The sequence below is a fragment of the Sus scrofa genome, chromosome 2 (assembly GCF_054392235.1).
Source record: "Sus scrofa isolate SSC_HxYL_T2T_F1_AM1 chromosome 2, Sscrofa_HxYL_maternal_Yorkshire_Landrace_v2.0, whole genome shotgun sequence".
Classification (NCBI taxonomy): Eukaryota; Metazoa; Chordata; class Mammalia; order Artiodactyla; family Suidae; genus Sus; species Sus scrofa.
In genome coordinates, this window is record NC_139384.1 from 126,741,837 (window position 1) to 126,758,265 (window position 16,429).

General features: G+C 36.3%; 1 protein-coding gene across 3 annotated transcripts in view; it reads right to left on the bottom strand.

The window, feature by feature from the left end:
- The window catches only part of STARD4 (StAR related lipid transfer domain containing 4), a 20,762-nt gene continuing 4,333 nt past the window's right edge, over positions 1–16,429 (bottom strand). Inside the window, exons 2-6 of one of the 3 annotated variants that reach the window (XM_021077159.2) lie at positions 13,524–13,637; positions 12,575–12,624; positions 6,976–7,102; positions 5,702–5,816; positions 1–4,507 (exon numbers count right to left, since the gene is read on the bottom strand). In XM_021077159.2, coding sequence (XP_020932818.1) covers positions 4,278–4,507; positions 5,702–5,816; positions 6,976–7,102; positions 12,575–12,624; positions 13,524–13,628 — 627 coding nt within the window. In that variant the 5' untranslated portion in view covers positions 13,629–13,637 and the 3' untranslated portion in view covers positions 1–4,277. 3 annotated transcript variants of the gene reach the window in all.

Genomic DNA, 16,429 nt, shown 5'->3' on the forward strand with positions numbered 1-16,429 from the left:
TTACAAGAGTGTCTAGAAATTTTATTGATATATTTCATAGCAATTTTAAAATAAATACACATTTTATTTATATTAATACATGCTCTTAGTTTCATAAAGATTCCAGATTTACATACTGGCTAATAAGAGAATTATAAACTTAAAAATAAAATCTATATATATAGTCTAGGTTTTATTGACTAGCAGGAGATGAATTTTTATTTAACCATACATGTAAAATCTGTGGAAACAACAAAACAACAAAGCAACTGTAATTCCAACTTCCTGTGTTCTGGGATTAATGTAATGTTTCTTCAGTGCTTAGATTCCACCATCTCCTACTTCTAGAAGTTGAATAAGAAAGGCATGAGAGATAGACTGGACAAATAATTATGCAACACAGGGTCTAATGGAAACCTGGTCAGGTATGCTAGCTTCTCAGGTATGCTAGCTTCTCTGCTAATTTATGCATTGGGTTGGGATAGCTACAGGATCCACTTAATTAAAAGAAACTGGATTTGAACAACTGATTGTAAGGATCCTACAGTGCTCTTAAGTAAACAGGTAATGCTTTTATCTACAACAAAGGGAATTACTCATACCTGAAAGTTCAACAGACCTGCAGGGCTTAAATTGTACTATCTTCTCCAGAGGCAACCTCAGTTACAGTTTTTAGACTGAGATGTTAATTTAATTCAAACTAATACCTGAGAAAATGTCCTTCAGTTAGGCAAGAAAGAGGGAGGAAAGAAAGGACTTTTTTTTTTTAATTGGGAGATAATTTTACATACAGAAATCTCTATTCATATATATCCAACCTCAGTAAAGAGTGAAATGAAGATATTTTTAAAATTTACAATCTGTCTTTAATATTCTAACAGTTTATATTGTACATAACTGTAGAACACTACATTCTCATAATTATTTTTGCTCAGTATTGTGTTAAACTTCAAGGATAATCAACACATACTAACATTTCATGCAAAAGTATCACTTATGATAAATTACTTTTTATTGTATGAAACTAATTTCCTTAAAAAAATAGGTATCATGTACTGAAAATAGTACTATGCCAAATATTTCCTGCATATACATGTTTCTAATACAAACTAGCTATAAGCTAGGGAAAATAATAAACCACACAACTCCAAAGAAGATTATATTCTTTCATTTCATCAGCTGCCTTATGAAAAGTTAATTATCTTTAAAGGAAAGTAATTTTTGGCCATAATTTTTATTGACAATTACTAACTGGTTTATTGCTGATATTAAGAAGTCCCCTTTAGCAAGGACTGGAGGCTTCAGAGACCAGAAAAGATTTTGAAGAAGAAAGTACTTCTACGGAATTCTCTACTTCATATTATAGAGACAAATTAATACATACAGAACTGTGCTGCTCACTAGAGGCTATTAGCCTCATGTGGATAATGCACACTTGATCTATAGCTAGCCCAAATTAGTAAAAAATACACCAGAGGTCAAAAAATTAATTTAAAAGAAGAATGGAAGCTATCCTAAAGATTTTTACACTGATTACACGTTGAAATGATAATATTTTGAATATAGACAGTTAAATGAACTCTGTTATTAAAATTATCTTAAGCTGTTTCTTTTTATTTTCTAATGTGGTTTCCAGAAAATTTTAAATTACATATATGGCTCATATTACTTTTTTGTTCTACAGCACTGCTACAGAAACAATAGACTTTTATATGTTAATATTAATCCCAACCAAAATTTTGTATCATTATGCTATTTGAGATAACATATTTAATACATTATCACAAGGTTCCTGAGTTTAGAATCAAATACACTTCTACTCTTGAAAAACAAAGTCAAACAAAACCTGCTATAATCTTTTTCATTATCTTCTTCATACTAGCACTTGTGCTAAACTTCGGTTATTTATGAATTAGCAAACAGGCAAAAGGGATCTTTTTGGGTGATAGAAATATTCTAAAACTGGACTGTGGTGATGCCTGCACAACTATCAAGGTATTCAAAATCACTGAATGTACACTTACAACTAGTAGTAATAGCATGGAAATTATACCTCCATAAAGCTGTGTTTCTTGTTTTGTTTTTTTAAAAAAGAACAAAGCTAGAGCTTAGCAGATCTAAAGTGCCGTCTAGAAGCTGCATATAAATTTCAAGTAATTCAAATTTAATCCATTATATGGCTCAATATTGCAATGAACATTTTTCCATGAGGATTCTGTTACCTGCAATGGTCCTCATTTAACAGTGGATTATATAATCACTAGTAGGAGGTATCATTTTAAAAAAGCAAAGAGAACATGGAGTAGCTGAGAGGGGACAGTTTATTTGCCTTTCAGGGCACCCAGCTCAGACAATAGTAGCCCTTATAATAACGTATACCTTGTTGCACACTTACCCAATCTGGGCACCCTGTTATTGGTATTCTGCCATCCTAGACAGAACACTGGAATATAAGAAACCGCCTACTCTACGCTAATAAAACCAAATAAAAGATAATAGATTAAGTCAAAATTAAATTTAACAATTTCCATGGGAAACTGAAAGTTAAATTTCTCAATTCTCCTTCCCATTGCAAGAAAAAAAAGTAGCAAAGAAATATAGCAACTCAAAAATTATAGTTGATTTGGAAAAACATTGGTGATAAGTAAATTTCAAGTTAAGAATATTGGATCATTTGTACATTGCTTCCGTCATACCTTGAAACAAATTATTTTCAGTCTCAAAACTGTGAGATTATTCACTGTGGATATTATTTGGTTTTTTGTATCTCATCTCCAATAGCCCCAAAATAAAAATATGTCAGCTCTACTTTTTCTACTTTATCAAAATAGATCTGAAGAACTATGACTTATGCTTCCTTTACACTCAGGAAAACACAGTAAAGTAAAACACAGATGAAGCCTTCATACAAATAAACCACAATATGCTTTTGTGCTTTCTGTGGTCTATCTAGCAAATAGTATTTCCAGAGTTCACTTTACCCTATATAACCAAAAAAGAAAGAAGGGAAGGAAGGAAGGAGCCGGGGGAGGAGGGAGGGGGAGAAAGAAAGGAAGGAAGAAAGAAAACAGTAGGAACAGTAATAACTCGTAAATAACTCACACTCAACACTAGAATAGATTTCAAGATGTGTGCATGTACACAATCATAAATACAGACAAAAATTTGAAAGGACACACTTGAGTTCCCTCAAGTTCTCATCTTAGGTGTAAACCAGCTAGATAGTTCAAAAGCCAAATATCATGTGGAATGTTAAAATCATTAAGGAATGTTCATTTAAGGCAGCCACAGAATCAAGGGACATATCATATACAGTCCACTCTATAGTTATAAAATGACCCATCTAGGCATTTGGATAAATTTATGAATGCATTTGTTACAGTTCTAGAGTAAAGTTACATCACAACTGTGAATGATTACAACATAGTAATTCTTTATGAGCTGAGTGACACTTAAGACTGAAACGTACAAAACATTCACTGAATTTGACTTTTTAGAAAGATAATTCTCTATTGGTCAGTAATGGATTCCACCACCCATTTCACACTACCTATAATACTGCCCAGTCAATATGGTGTCCCAGCACACATCTGGCAGTTTTATGCACTTATTCATGCATAAATGTTTTTAAGACTCTCAAAGTAAATGCACATAAAGATATAAATACATTTTTAAAGATATCTACAAAATAATGCTATCTAGGTATCAAAACTGAACTGCATTTTACTATGATATCTATTCCTTTCTTATTTCTGACCTGAAATACTTAAAGTAATACAAGTCAATTGACAATGAAGTTCATTTTTATGAAGTATAGAGAAAAGCTTTTTTCTTTTGGTCCAAGATACTGTTAAACTGATAGAGCATACTGAAAGTAAAACATTAATATTTAACTTCCAAAAAACTAGAAAACTTTTACAGAATGTTCATAAAGCTATAAAACAGGTGATTTTTACCCTATCAGCATGAAGCTTGGCTTTCTCTCATTTCTAAGCAGCCAATATATTCATACTGAGGCACTACTCGAGTTTGGGTCAAAAAACTCTTTATCTACTTCTTGGTGGATTTCTGTCATACTCTCCATTCCTAGACACAATGTCATACCAAACAGTGTGCATGTAACTGTCTAGAAAAACTGAAATGCCCCTCTTAGATGGCTATTTACTTTAGGAATAAAATAAACCAAAAAATTTCAAATTTTTCTACAGGCTATGTAGAAGAGGAAAGGATGATTTTTACAGGCCATACAGCTGAGACAGAGTTGATTCAGAGGACATAAAATCATAAGTTTAAACATATTATGTCTTCTGTAAGGCTTTTTGTAAATCTCCATAGAAGTTGATTAAAGTGCTTGCCATGGCTGTATCTACTGCAGACTGGGGTATCATTCCACGCAGATCCGTCTGAATATAGCCAGTCAAAAGACTCCGGTTAGGATTGTCTTTAAGAGGAACACAAAACCAACCACAGGGATGGTTATATCCACGAACAAATTCTGACCTCTTTTCACTCCAGTCAAGACTTATCCCTACAAGGCAATTTAAAATAACACAATTAATAACAATGATTGACATTTGTCTAAAACCCTCATTAAAGAATATTATCAGATTTGGAGTTCCCGTCGTGGCTCAGTGGTTAACGATTCCGACTAGGAACCATGAGGTTGCAGGTTTGATCCCTGGCCTTGCTCAGTGGGTTAAGGATCCCACGTTGCCGTGAGCTGTGGTTATAGGTTGCAGATGTGACTCGAATTCCGCATTGCTGTGGCTGTGGTGTAGGCCAGTGGCTATAGCTCTTATTAGACCAATAGCCTGGGAATCTCCATATGCCGTGGAGTGGCCCTAGAAAAGGCAAAAAGACAAAAAAATAAAAATTTTTTTAAAAAAAGAATATTATCAGTTTTCTTGTTTAAATATTTTTCTTCTTGTCCATGTAGATGAAAATTAAGCCCCAAGAATGATCATGGAAGAATGAAAAAGATAATTGCCAAGTGAAATTCCAACAGAGGCTGGTAGATATGCAATGGGGAAAGTTCTAATTCCTTCAGAACAGATGGCATCACATCATCTTGGTAACTCCCTGGAAACTATGAATCTTCACTGTAGCAGCCAGGCCTCTAGGTGCCAGTGATCACACTATGGTACCACCACTAGTCCCCACAGGCACTACTATATCCAACTTTGGTTCTGGCTGGTTAAGAATAAACAAGTAGATGTTTACCTACAACTGCCAACTCGAATATAGACTATACATACAAAGAATTAATTTACCTATTATATATTTTAGAAAGCAGAAGCCTTCTAATAAAAATACTTTTAATTTTGAAAACAAAAATATTACACAGATCAAGGAAGGAAAAATATTCTAACACATACCAAGCCTTTCTTCTAAGTTTACAACTAAAAAGCTGTTTCTTGAGAGTAACTTAAAAGGAAATCCACTGACTAGATCCCTTTCTTAGAGGCAATGATGTGATCCATATTTGTTAGCTGTGACTTGTAGGATTACTATGTAAGTGGGAATAAAAACTTATCAGAAAGATTGCAAAAACCATTCTCGATACTGTTAATTCCTAGCATTGGGCATTTGCAAACAGACTTTAGGGATTATAAAATAACTATGAAGGTTAAAAATATATCTTGTGTTGAAAGGAACATCCAGCCTAGAAGAGTCAAATATTTAAAACAAAACTGAAAGAAAATATAAGGTTTTGAGTAATTACCACAGGATAAAAGCCCTTCTTCATAGCCCACAGTATAGGAGAAGTCAACAAACTCTCTTGGGGAAATTATATTCCAAAGCTGACCAGCAGTAGTGTAACGCATCACACAGCAATTCTGAAAGAGAACAGGTAGCAGGTGTTCGTACTATGCAAAACACATACAGAGACTCACATTTGGTAAGTTAATCTTTAGTAAAAATTAATACTCACTTAAATGTATTATTATTAATCACATTTCTTACAGTGATTCTGACAGGTTGAGATCTCTACTCTAAATCTCATTGCTACTGTATGGACATAAGAGGATATACAACAAAATGCAGTAAGTTTCCCATATTCAAACCTCTTTCAACAGAGTCATCTTTTATCCTATATGATAAAAATCAAACTAGGGAGTATAGATTATGGGTTTATAAGATAAATATAAATACTTTGGCTAAAACATCAACTATGTCAATAAAGAAATTCAAACATGGCAGAAATGAATTAATAAAAATGGAAAAAGAAATCCATTTGGTTAGCTAATTCTCTAGTGTCTAAGGTAGCATTTTAATCTTTGATTCTGGTTTTCCAGCACAGTGGCATGCCCTGGTCATATAGTAGTTAGTACTCTGCATTGTGATTTTGGCTAAATATTAATGGAAAGCCCACATACAAAATTACCTAGAAACCTGAATATGATGGTGGTATTTTAGGAATTTTAGATTTCAGAACCTCAGTTAAAGTTTTACAATTAAAGACACTAATGGGGAGTTCCCTTCGTGGCTCAGCAGTTAACGATCCCGAGTAGGATCCATGAGGATGCAGGTTCGATCCCTGGCCTCACTCAGTGGGTTAAGGATCCAGCATTGCCATTAGCTGTGGTGTAGGTCACAGATGCGGCTAGGATCCTGTGTTGCTGTGTTGCTGTGGTGTAGCTGTTGGCTCCGATTCAATGCCTAGCCTGGGAATTTCCATATGCTGCAAGTGCTGCCCTAAAAAGAAAAAAAAAAAGAAAAAAAAAAAGACACTAATGATTTTCTTAAGCAGCAAGGGTAGAGCTACTACAGAAAACAAAGGTAGTTCTAATGTTCATTGGTTAATATGAGGAAACTCAAGCTTTTTAAAAGGCAGTAAGGATAGCCTTGTGAGATTTTTGCCATGACAACTTATTCTCAAAACAATGAATATAATAAATACAAGTGTGTACACATGTTCACATGTGCATGCTCGTACACACACACACACACACACACATACACACACAATCTGAAGTGACATTCCTAAACAAATACCTCTTCAAAGTGCTCTAAAATATCCATCGAGGTCATTAAGCTGTCCCAATCCAAGCGACAGGGACCTGGTCGTATATGGTCTATTACATTATTGACAACATCATCTATAACACCTTGGGCTTTGAAGCTGGAGGAAAAAATATAAAAGTCAAAAGCTATTAGAATGGAAATTTTCAGCATGCTCTCACAGTTCAGAGCTCAATTCAAAAAAGTAAACTCTAATGAGGATTTTTTTAAAAGAGTAAATCCCAACATCTCTTCTAATAAATTAGGTTCTATCAATTATTTCATCAGAATGTACGCTTTGTCCTCAAATCTGATAAGAGATATGAAGGCTATCTTGTGCATTATCATGAACATAGTAAAGTACCTTCATATTATGGTGTAGACAAGAACAGTCTATCGAACGCTATAAAGCTTCTATTTATTTTGTATGCTGTTCTTTTCGCAATTATGCTCTAACGCATTATTAGTATACACATATTTTTACCCTGACTTGAAAATAAAAACTATATTCTTACTTCACATTATTCAAAACAATTCCAGATAGACTATAGATGACTATGTAGAATTTAAAATTTTTAAACTATGAGACTACAAATTAATTCAGGCAACCTTTTGACCTCAGGATACAGGGAGATTACTTGAATACTTAAAACACAAAAACACAAATAACACAAGATGGTTAAAATTAAAAGCTTGCATATGACAAGTGATAGAATAAGTAGTTTCTTTAAAAAGTAGCTACAGGAGTTCCCGTCGTGGCGCAGTGGTTAACGAATCCGACTAGGAACCATGAGGTTGCAGGTTCGGTCCCTGCCCTTGCTCAGTGGGTTAACGGTCCGGCGTTGCCGTGAGCTGTGGTGTACGTTGCAGACGTGGCTCGGATCCCGCGTTGCTGTGGCTCTGGCGTAGGCCTGTGGCTACAGCTCCAATTAGACCCCTAGCCTGGGAACCTCCATATGCCATGGGAGTGGCCCAAGAAATAGCAAAAAGACAAAAAAAAAAATAAAAAAATTAAAAAAATTAAAAATAAAAAATAAAAAAATAAAAAGTAGCTACAGACAGGAAGATAAGTGCAACACATATAAACAGACACATACTTACTATAGCAGATATATGATTAATTCCTATGAACCAATGAGAAAAAAACAATCCAAAGAAAAGATGGGCAAAGAACAAGATTGACATGAAATGTCAATAAACTTAAGAAAGATGCTCAATTTCACTCATAATTAAGTCATGACTAGCAAGATACCACCTCCTATCCCTAAGACTAGCAGAGATGAAAAACGTACTAACAGGAGTTCCCTTCATGGCTCAGAGGAAACGAATCTGACTGGCATCCATGAGGACGCAGGTTCAATCCCTGGCCTTGCTCAGTGGGTTAAGGATCCAGCGTTGCTGTGACATGTGGTGTAGGTCGCAGACACAGCTCGGATCAGGCGTTGCTGTAGCTGTGGTGTAGGCTGCCTGCTACAGCTCCAATTCAACCCCTAGCCTGGGAACCTCCATGTGCTGTGGGTGTGGCCATAAAAAGACAAAAAAAAAAAAAAAAAAAAAGTAATAACAAGTATTGAATGGAAGGGAATGACAACTCTCCAAGTACTATTACCATGTCAGAGAGCAACTTGGCAATGTTTAGTAAAGCTGGATGATGTACATCTCTAAGACATGGGCACATACCCAGGAAAAGTATACATGTGCCTAGAAGGAGACATGTACCAAGAAGTTTACTGTCACACTGCACTTTATAGAGAAGAATTGACAACAACCTAAAAATTTATCAGGAGGCAAATCTGCAAGCAGATAAACACACTGTAGTATATGAATATAGAAGTGAAAGAGCAGATCAACATGTAACATCATGGGTACGTCTTGAAAACATAATATTGAATGGAAAAAAATAAATCAAATTACTAAAAGAAACACACATATGGTCAAAGTTTGAAATAGGAATAATATACACAGCTTCAAAACAGTAATTACCTCTGGGAGGAAAGAGAAGAAAAGGAAGATAGATTGGCTTTAACTCTATATCATTATTTTGCCAGGTCTTTGTTTCTTTTTTTTTTTTTTTTAAGCATCTGTAGCTTTTTTTTTAAATCATTTTGTAAGTATCTCAAGCTTAAGCTTATATTATCTATCCATCCTAAATCTGCTCTTTCCTGCTTGTGTTCTCTAACTTGGGATATCTGTGGGGGTAGTTGGGAGGGGGTATTAGGAACCAGTACTACAAATTAATTCAGGCACCCACATGAGAAATATGGGATTCAGAGTTTCCATCGTGGCTCAGCGGAATCGAATCTGACTAGGAGCCATGAGGTTGTGGGTTCAATCCCTGCCTGGCCTCACTCAGTGGGTTAAGGATCTGTCGTTGCCATGAGCTGTGGTGTAGGTCACAGACCAACTCAGATCTAGCGTTGCTGTGCTGTGGCACAGGCCAGCAGCTGCAGCTCCAATTTGACCCCTAGCCTGGGAAACTCCATATGCTGCGGGTGCGCCCCGCCCCCCCAAAAAAAGCAAAAAAAAAAAAAAATCATAGATCTTATCTTTCTGGAAATGCTATCTTTGGTAATACTCTTCGAAACACTCTGTATACAGTAAGTGCAAGTCAGAAGTTTTATTTTAGGAGTTCCTGTCGTGGGGCAGTGGTTAACGAATCCGACTAGGAACCATGAGGTTGCAGGTTCGGTCCCTGCCCTTGCTCAGTGGGTTAACGATCCGGCGTTGCTATGAGCTGCGGTGAAGGTTGCAGACACGGCTCAGATCCCACGTTGCTGTGGCTCTGGCGTAGGCCGGTGGCTACAGCTCCAATTCGACCCCTAGCCTGGGAACCTCCATATGCCGCAGGAGCAGCCCAAGAAATATCAAAAAGATGAAAAAAAAAAAAAGTTTCATCTTAAAAAGTGCCAAGTCCCAAATGATGTGAATATTTCACTCCAGCTTCACAAGGCAACTATCTCCACTGACTGTAAAAAACAATTTTTTTAAAACTGGTTAAAGGCATAACTTATGCTCAACTATATGCAAAAACCAAAAATCAAATGAAAATCATACATAAAAATGCCATCTAGAGGTACACACTTTGTGTTAAACAAAAGCATTTTAATATATAAAAAATATATTTAAAGTCAACCCAGAGATTGTGCTACAGTTTAGTATTCTGCTTTATTTACATATCTTGAGCATTTTCTTATGTTTTTAAATAATATCTGAAAATAATGGTTTTTTGTTTGTTTGTTTGTTTGTTTTATTTTCCCACTGTACAGCAAGGGGATCAAGTTATCCTTAGATGTATACATTGCAATTACATTTTTTCCCCCACCCTTTCTTCTGTTGCAACATGAGTATCTAGACATAGTTCTCAATGCTATTCAGCAGGATCTCCTTGTAAATCTATTCTAGGTTGTGTCTGATAAGCCCAAGCTCCCGATCCCTCCCACTCCCTCCCCCTCCCATCAGGCAACCACAAGTCTCTTCTCCAAGTCCATGATTTTCTTTTCTGAGGAGATGTTCTTTTGTGCTGGATATTAGATTCCAGTTATAAGTGATATCATATGGTATTTGTCTTGGTCTTTCTGGCTCATTTCACTCAGGATGAGATTCTCTAGTTCCATCCATGTTGCTGCAAATGGCATGATGTCATCCTTTTTTATGGCTGAGTAGTATTCCATTGTGTATATATACCACCTCTTCCGAATCCAATCATCTGTCGATGGACATTTGGATTGTTTCCATGTCCTGGCTATTGTGAATAGTGCTGCAATGAACATGCGGGTGCATGTGTCTCTTTTAAGTAGAGCTTTGTCTGGATAGATGCCCAAGAGTGGGATTGCAGGGTCATATGGAAGTTCTATGTATAGATTTCTAAGGTGTCTCCAAACTGTTCTCCATAGTGGCTGTACCAGTTGACATTCCCACCAGCAGTGCAGGAGGGTTCCCTTTTCTCCACAGCCCCTCCAGCACTTGTTATTTGTGGATTTATTAATGATGGCCATTCTGCCTGGTGTGAGGTGGTATCTGATGGTAGTTTTGATTTGCATTTCTCTTATAATCAGCGATGTTGAGCATTTCTTCATGTGTTTGTTGGCCATCTGTATATCTTCTTTGGAGAAATGTCTATTCAGGTCTTTTGCCCATGTTTCCATTGATTGATTGGTTTTTTTGTTGTTGAGTTGTATAAGTTGTTTATATATTCTAGAGATTAAGCCCTTGTCAGTTGCATCATTTGAAACTCTTTTCTCCCATTCTGTAAGTTGTCTTTTTGTTTTCTTTTGGGTTTCCTTTGCTGTGCAAAAGCTTTTCAGTTTGATGAGGTCCCATGGGTTTATTTTTGCTCTAATTTCTATTGCTTTGGGAGACTGACCTGAGAAAATATTCATGATGTTGATGTCAGAGAGTGTTTTGCCTATGTTTTCTTCTAGGAGTTTGATGGTGTCCTGTCGTATATTTAAGTCTTTCAGCCATTTGGAGTTTATTTTTGTGCATGGTGTGAGGGTGTGTTCTAGTTTCATTGCTTTGCATGCAGCTGTCCAGGTTTCCCAGCAATGCTTGCTGAATAGACTTTCCTTTTCCCATTTGATGTTCTTGCCTCCCTTGTCAAAGATTAATTGACCATAGGTGTCAGGGTTTATTTCCGGATTCTCTATTCTGTTCCATTGGTCTGCCTGTCTGTTTTGATACCAGTACCACACTGTTTTGATGACTGTGGCTTTGTAGTATTTCTTGAAGTCTGGGAGAGTTATGCCTCCTGCTTGGTTTTTGTTTCTCAGGATGAAAATAATGGTTTTTAAAGACTATAAAATAGCATGCTTTATAATTTAACCATTTCCCAACTATTGGTTATTTAGGTTGTTTGTAATTATTAATATTAATTAGTAATGCTGTGATGGAGGAGACAACTACTTATATATATAACTATTATCTTCCTGATGATTTCTTCAAGATAAATTCTTAGAATAAAGTATGCTATGCACTGAGTAAATACATACAGAATACTAGAAGGATTTTTTTTTTTTTTTTTTTTTTTTTTTTTTGGCCTTTTGTCTTTTTAAGGGCAACACCCTCAGCACATGGAGGTTCCCAGGCTAGGGGTCTGTTCGGAGCTATAGCTGCTGGCCTACACCACAGACACAGCATGCAGGGTCCGAATTGGGTCTGCAACCTATACCACAGCTCATGGCAATTCTGGATCCCCAACCCACTGAGTGAGGCCAGGGATTGAACCCACAACCTCATGGTTCCTAGTCAGATTTGTTTCCACTGTGCCACAACAGGAACTCCAGTTTGTTTTTTGTTTGTTTGTTTGTTTTTTGCTAGAGGGATCTTATACACCATGGTAAGAAATTAAAATTTTCTCAACCATTCGATATTATTATTTATGATCCCCTCACCACCAACTGATCCCTTCAGTCCACCAGGGATCTAGGCATTTTAAAGGCTCTGAATTCATAACATAGTTTGCCCTCAGAAAGTTTAAAATCTTAAAAGCAAAAGCCAAATGTTACTAGCAATGATCATATAGTGATCATTTGTATATACACTTAAAGTTTAGCAGTGTCTTAAGGGCTACATAAAACTACAAGAATTTACTTACAGATGTCCATTGAATTCTTCTGAAGGCTTCCTCCAAATTGTTACATCTTTCTAGAAAAATAAAAACAGTGTATAGTGATAATTACATAGGTGGAAACCTAGATATAAAACTGACAACTTCAGAAAATCTAGATTATTAGCTTTTTCATGAAGATAAAAACTTTAAGTAGATATTCAAAGAAATACATAAGTCATTTATACCATCAGGTAAATCATTTCTTACTTAAATTAAAGACCTCCAAGAAATATTTTTCAGTAGCTCAATGATACCCAAACACTGTTAAGATTAGTGATGGCCCTATTTTATTGGCCATTATTATTTGCCTCATTCCAATCTCATCTATTTACTGTTACTACCAGATTTAGAGTAGGATAATAGAAATGTTCAATATTTCATTCTGAACTTACTCATACCTCTTTTTTAAATTAAATCACTCACATCTATTATGATAGTGCCACCTTGAATCAGTCCCTACATTTTTTTCCAGACCATTTCCCAGGAAATGTGGAATATCAGAATAGCTAGAGCACTTAACTGGAAGAGTCCTGGGCTCTAGGATTAGCTCTGTCAATGCTCAGTTATATTGTTGGTTTGGGCAAGTCATACTGGTAAAAAAGAATACTAACTGGCCATCTCCACAGACTTGTTAAAACGTGTGAAACTATTTCACACTGTCTATCTCTATACTTCCTTAAATTGACAATGACACATTTTATTTATTGACTTGAGAGGCTGCTCTTTGGAATCTTGTTACCATGAGTACACTCGCATGTCCAATATCTGAAGAACAAATGAAAGTGAAGGATTACTACGTTTCTTCCTTTGTGAGATGTGAAACACCAATTTTATTAGCACAATTATCTATCCTGCACATCCATCTAAAGTACAGACCATATTTTTTCATTACACAGAAGATATACCCCAAATAGAAGTAATTTAATTAATTTACCATTTTCTTAGCAACTCGCCACTTATCATCTTCAATGCTATGGTATTGGAGGAGAGTGTTTTTAAGTCTAGTCGCCAAAACAGCTGCATCAGGCAGGCCTTCCATCTGTTTTTCCTGTAACAAAGAGTAAGATCAGCATCAGCAAATACCAGCATTAGATGCAGTAGGCCAGGGAGTCTAAATCTAGCTTCAAAATAGAATCACCTGAGGAGCTGTAAAAGATACCTGCATCCCACCTCAAATCAACTAATCAAAATCTCTGATGGTAGGACCTAGGCATAGGTTATTTTCCTAAAAGCTTCCAAGGTGTGGAACACATAGGGATCAGAAACACATATCTTGAGTTATTAAAATCACTCATATAAAAACTAAACTAAAACCCTATTTCCCCTTCTAGTAGAATCTAACAAAAAGGAATAAACTATAAAGCTCCAGATGAGTTAAAGAAAAAAAAAATACTGCTCTTTCCAAAATATAAAAATAACATACATGGCATAAACTCCTAATCCTTAGAGCTTCAGCCATTGAAAAATTTTTATTTTATAATCCAACACATAGAACTCATTAAAGCAGACAAATGGCAACCACAGTTGGAAACCTCTTCTAACATCCTTTAAGGATACATCGCCAGACTTCTGAGGAATTTTAAAAGTTTGAAGAACTCTACTGTCTTCAATATTTTATTTCACTTGATGAAGTGTCAGAGGATTCAGTGAGGTATCTGTGTAACCAAGGAGGTGACAGGAAGACTTTAGAACCACCAGTACAGCATAAACAGGTGATTTATAATTTTAAGGCAATAATCTTAACTATATAAAGAGGAAAGTACTATATCATTAATAATTCCAAAGATAAGCTAAGTTCAACAGTACTTCTAAAGGGAAATGATTACTAACCTTGAAAGATAATAAATTTAATAAAATGAGGGATTCTAAATATAATCATTTTAAAATACTGCTGCAAATTCTTTGACATACTTGTCATCAAGAGGTGGAGTCTGTGACACTGCATGACTTCCACACCCAGGCTAGAAAAGTCCATGCAGCCCCTGTATGTCTCTTTTAGAATAATCGCTCTGGGAGCTTCTGATCCAACATACAGAGATATATGATCCTGATCATCAGCATCTGGTGATCCTGAGGCTGATGGGTGGAAGGCCCAGGGGGAAAGAAGAGGAAGAGAGGGAAAAAGAGAGGGACAGAGACAGACAAGGACACACAAACACATGGATCCAAAGTCCCAGGTCCAGAAGCCGATTTAGAGCTTCTTTCCTAATAGGCATCTCTTGCTTCCCCAGGCCTCCTTTAATTTGCCTCAGTCTTCCTTGTGGCAAGACATGTTTCCTTGAAAACTCCATCTTGTCCTTCTTTACTTTATCCCATCTTCTTGTCTTACTTTATCCCATCTTCCTGCTTTGAAAAACTAGTCCAGTATAGGTAAATGACTTAAGCTTAAGAACAAAGACCTAAAGGCATAAGTGACTTAAGCTTAAGAACTGTTATGTGCCTAGAGGTCAGAGTAAGAGCTTAACCCTTTACCACCTAAGTGGCTTTCTAAATAGTAAAAGAACTTATATAAACAAACCCTGTATCATCCACCCATAGCCACTCCTCACTTGATCTCATCTAAAGAGCACAATAAAAGCAGTGTGGTTTCTTGAAGCAGGGCGCTCTCGGTCCCTGAAACCTTGAGTCCCCCGGTTCCCACCTTTACTTAAGATAAATGTCTCTGTGTCTTGTTTTATGTTAACTTTTTTTCCTTAAGTTTCCCAGCACCTGTTCTTCAGCCCCATCCTGCTGAGCTGGCCTTGGCACTTCCTCATCTTAATAATTCCACTATTAGAATGATAATTGAGCCAGTTGCTCAAAGTCCAAAGCCTGGGCATCATCCCTAATAGGAATTAGTAGATTCTTCACATACCATTGCCTACAATATTCTTGTTCTACTGGTCTGATTTGCTTTCCATCCCTTAAATAGCTTGTCAATAATAACTTGCTATTATTTTTCTGCCTGGATTAGTAGATCCTAAATCTGAGCACGACACATAACAACTTGTAATAACAATTTAGTTTAAACCTCCTGTCCTTAGTATAACCTTCCCCAAATCACTATTATACCCTTCTTTTATTTTCTTCTCAGTGCATCACTATGTGAAATTAACTTGTTTCTTTATTGATGTACTATATTCTACTTTGACCACCATGTCCCCAACTAAAAGAGGAGTGGTCTCATGTCTGCCTTTCTCTCTACTACATCCCCACCAACTAGAATACTTCCTGGAACACAGTAGGCCCTTAATATCTGTTGAAGTGTGTTTGCTTCAAAACATGAATTATTTGGTCTTAACTTCTCTCCTTTTGGTGCTATGGTACTCTCCAGTAAAAGGCTTTAGGAGTAAGCTGTCCATTTACAGAACCACCAAGTTACTATTAAAAAGATGAAGAAAAGATCTAAATGAAATATCAAGGCTCAAACTTCTATGGGAATAAGGATGCAGTTTTCAAGTACAAATGCATACACGGGAATCACCTTTGTTATAATTTGTAGTAGTTGCTGAAGTTGATAAAGACTTTCTCCTGTCAGACTCCTCTGAGTCTTATTTTTGACGAGGCCTAGCTCTTAGGCTTGTCCTTGGACCCCTTAGTCCAGTTTTAGAATCCTATTGAGTCAGTTTAGTGAAAATTCCCTACCCTCAAATTTCCTTATCCCACCCTCAATCTTAGCACGTTGGCCTGCCTTCAACAAGAATATTGTCAAGTTTGTTTGGGGCAAATCCTCCTTACCCTAATGTTTCCTTTAGTAATTTTTCATTCACTGACACCCACCTTGCTCCTTGGCTATATACCCTTACTTGCCCTTGTTGTATTCAGAATGGAACCTAGTTCACACCAAGGTTTCTTTTCCAC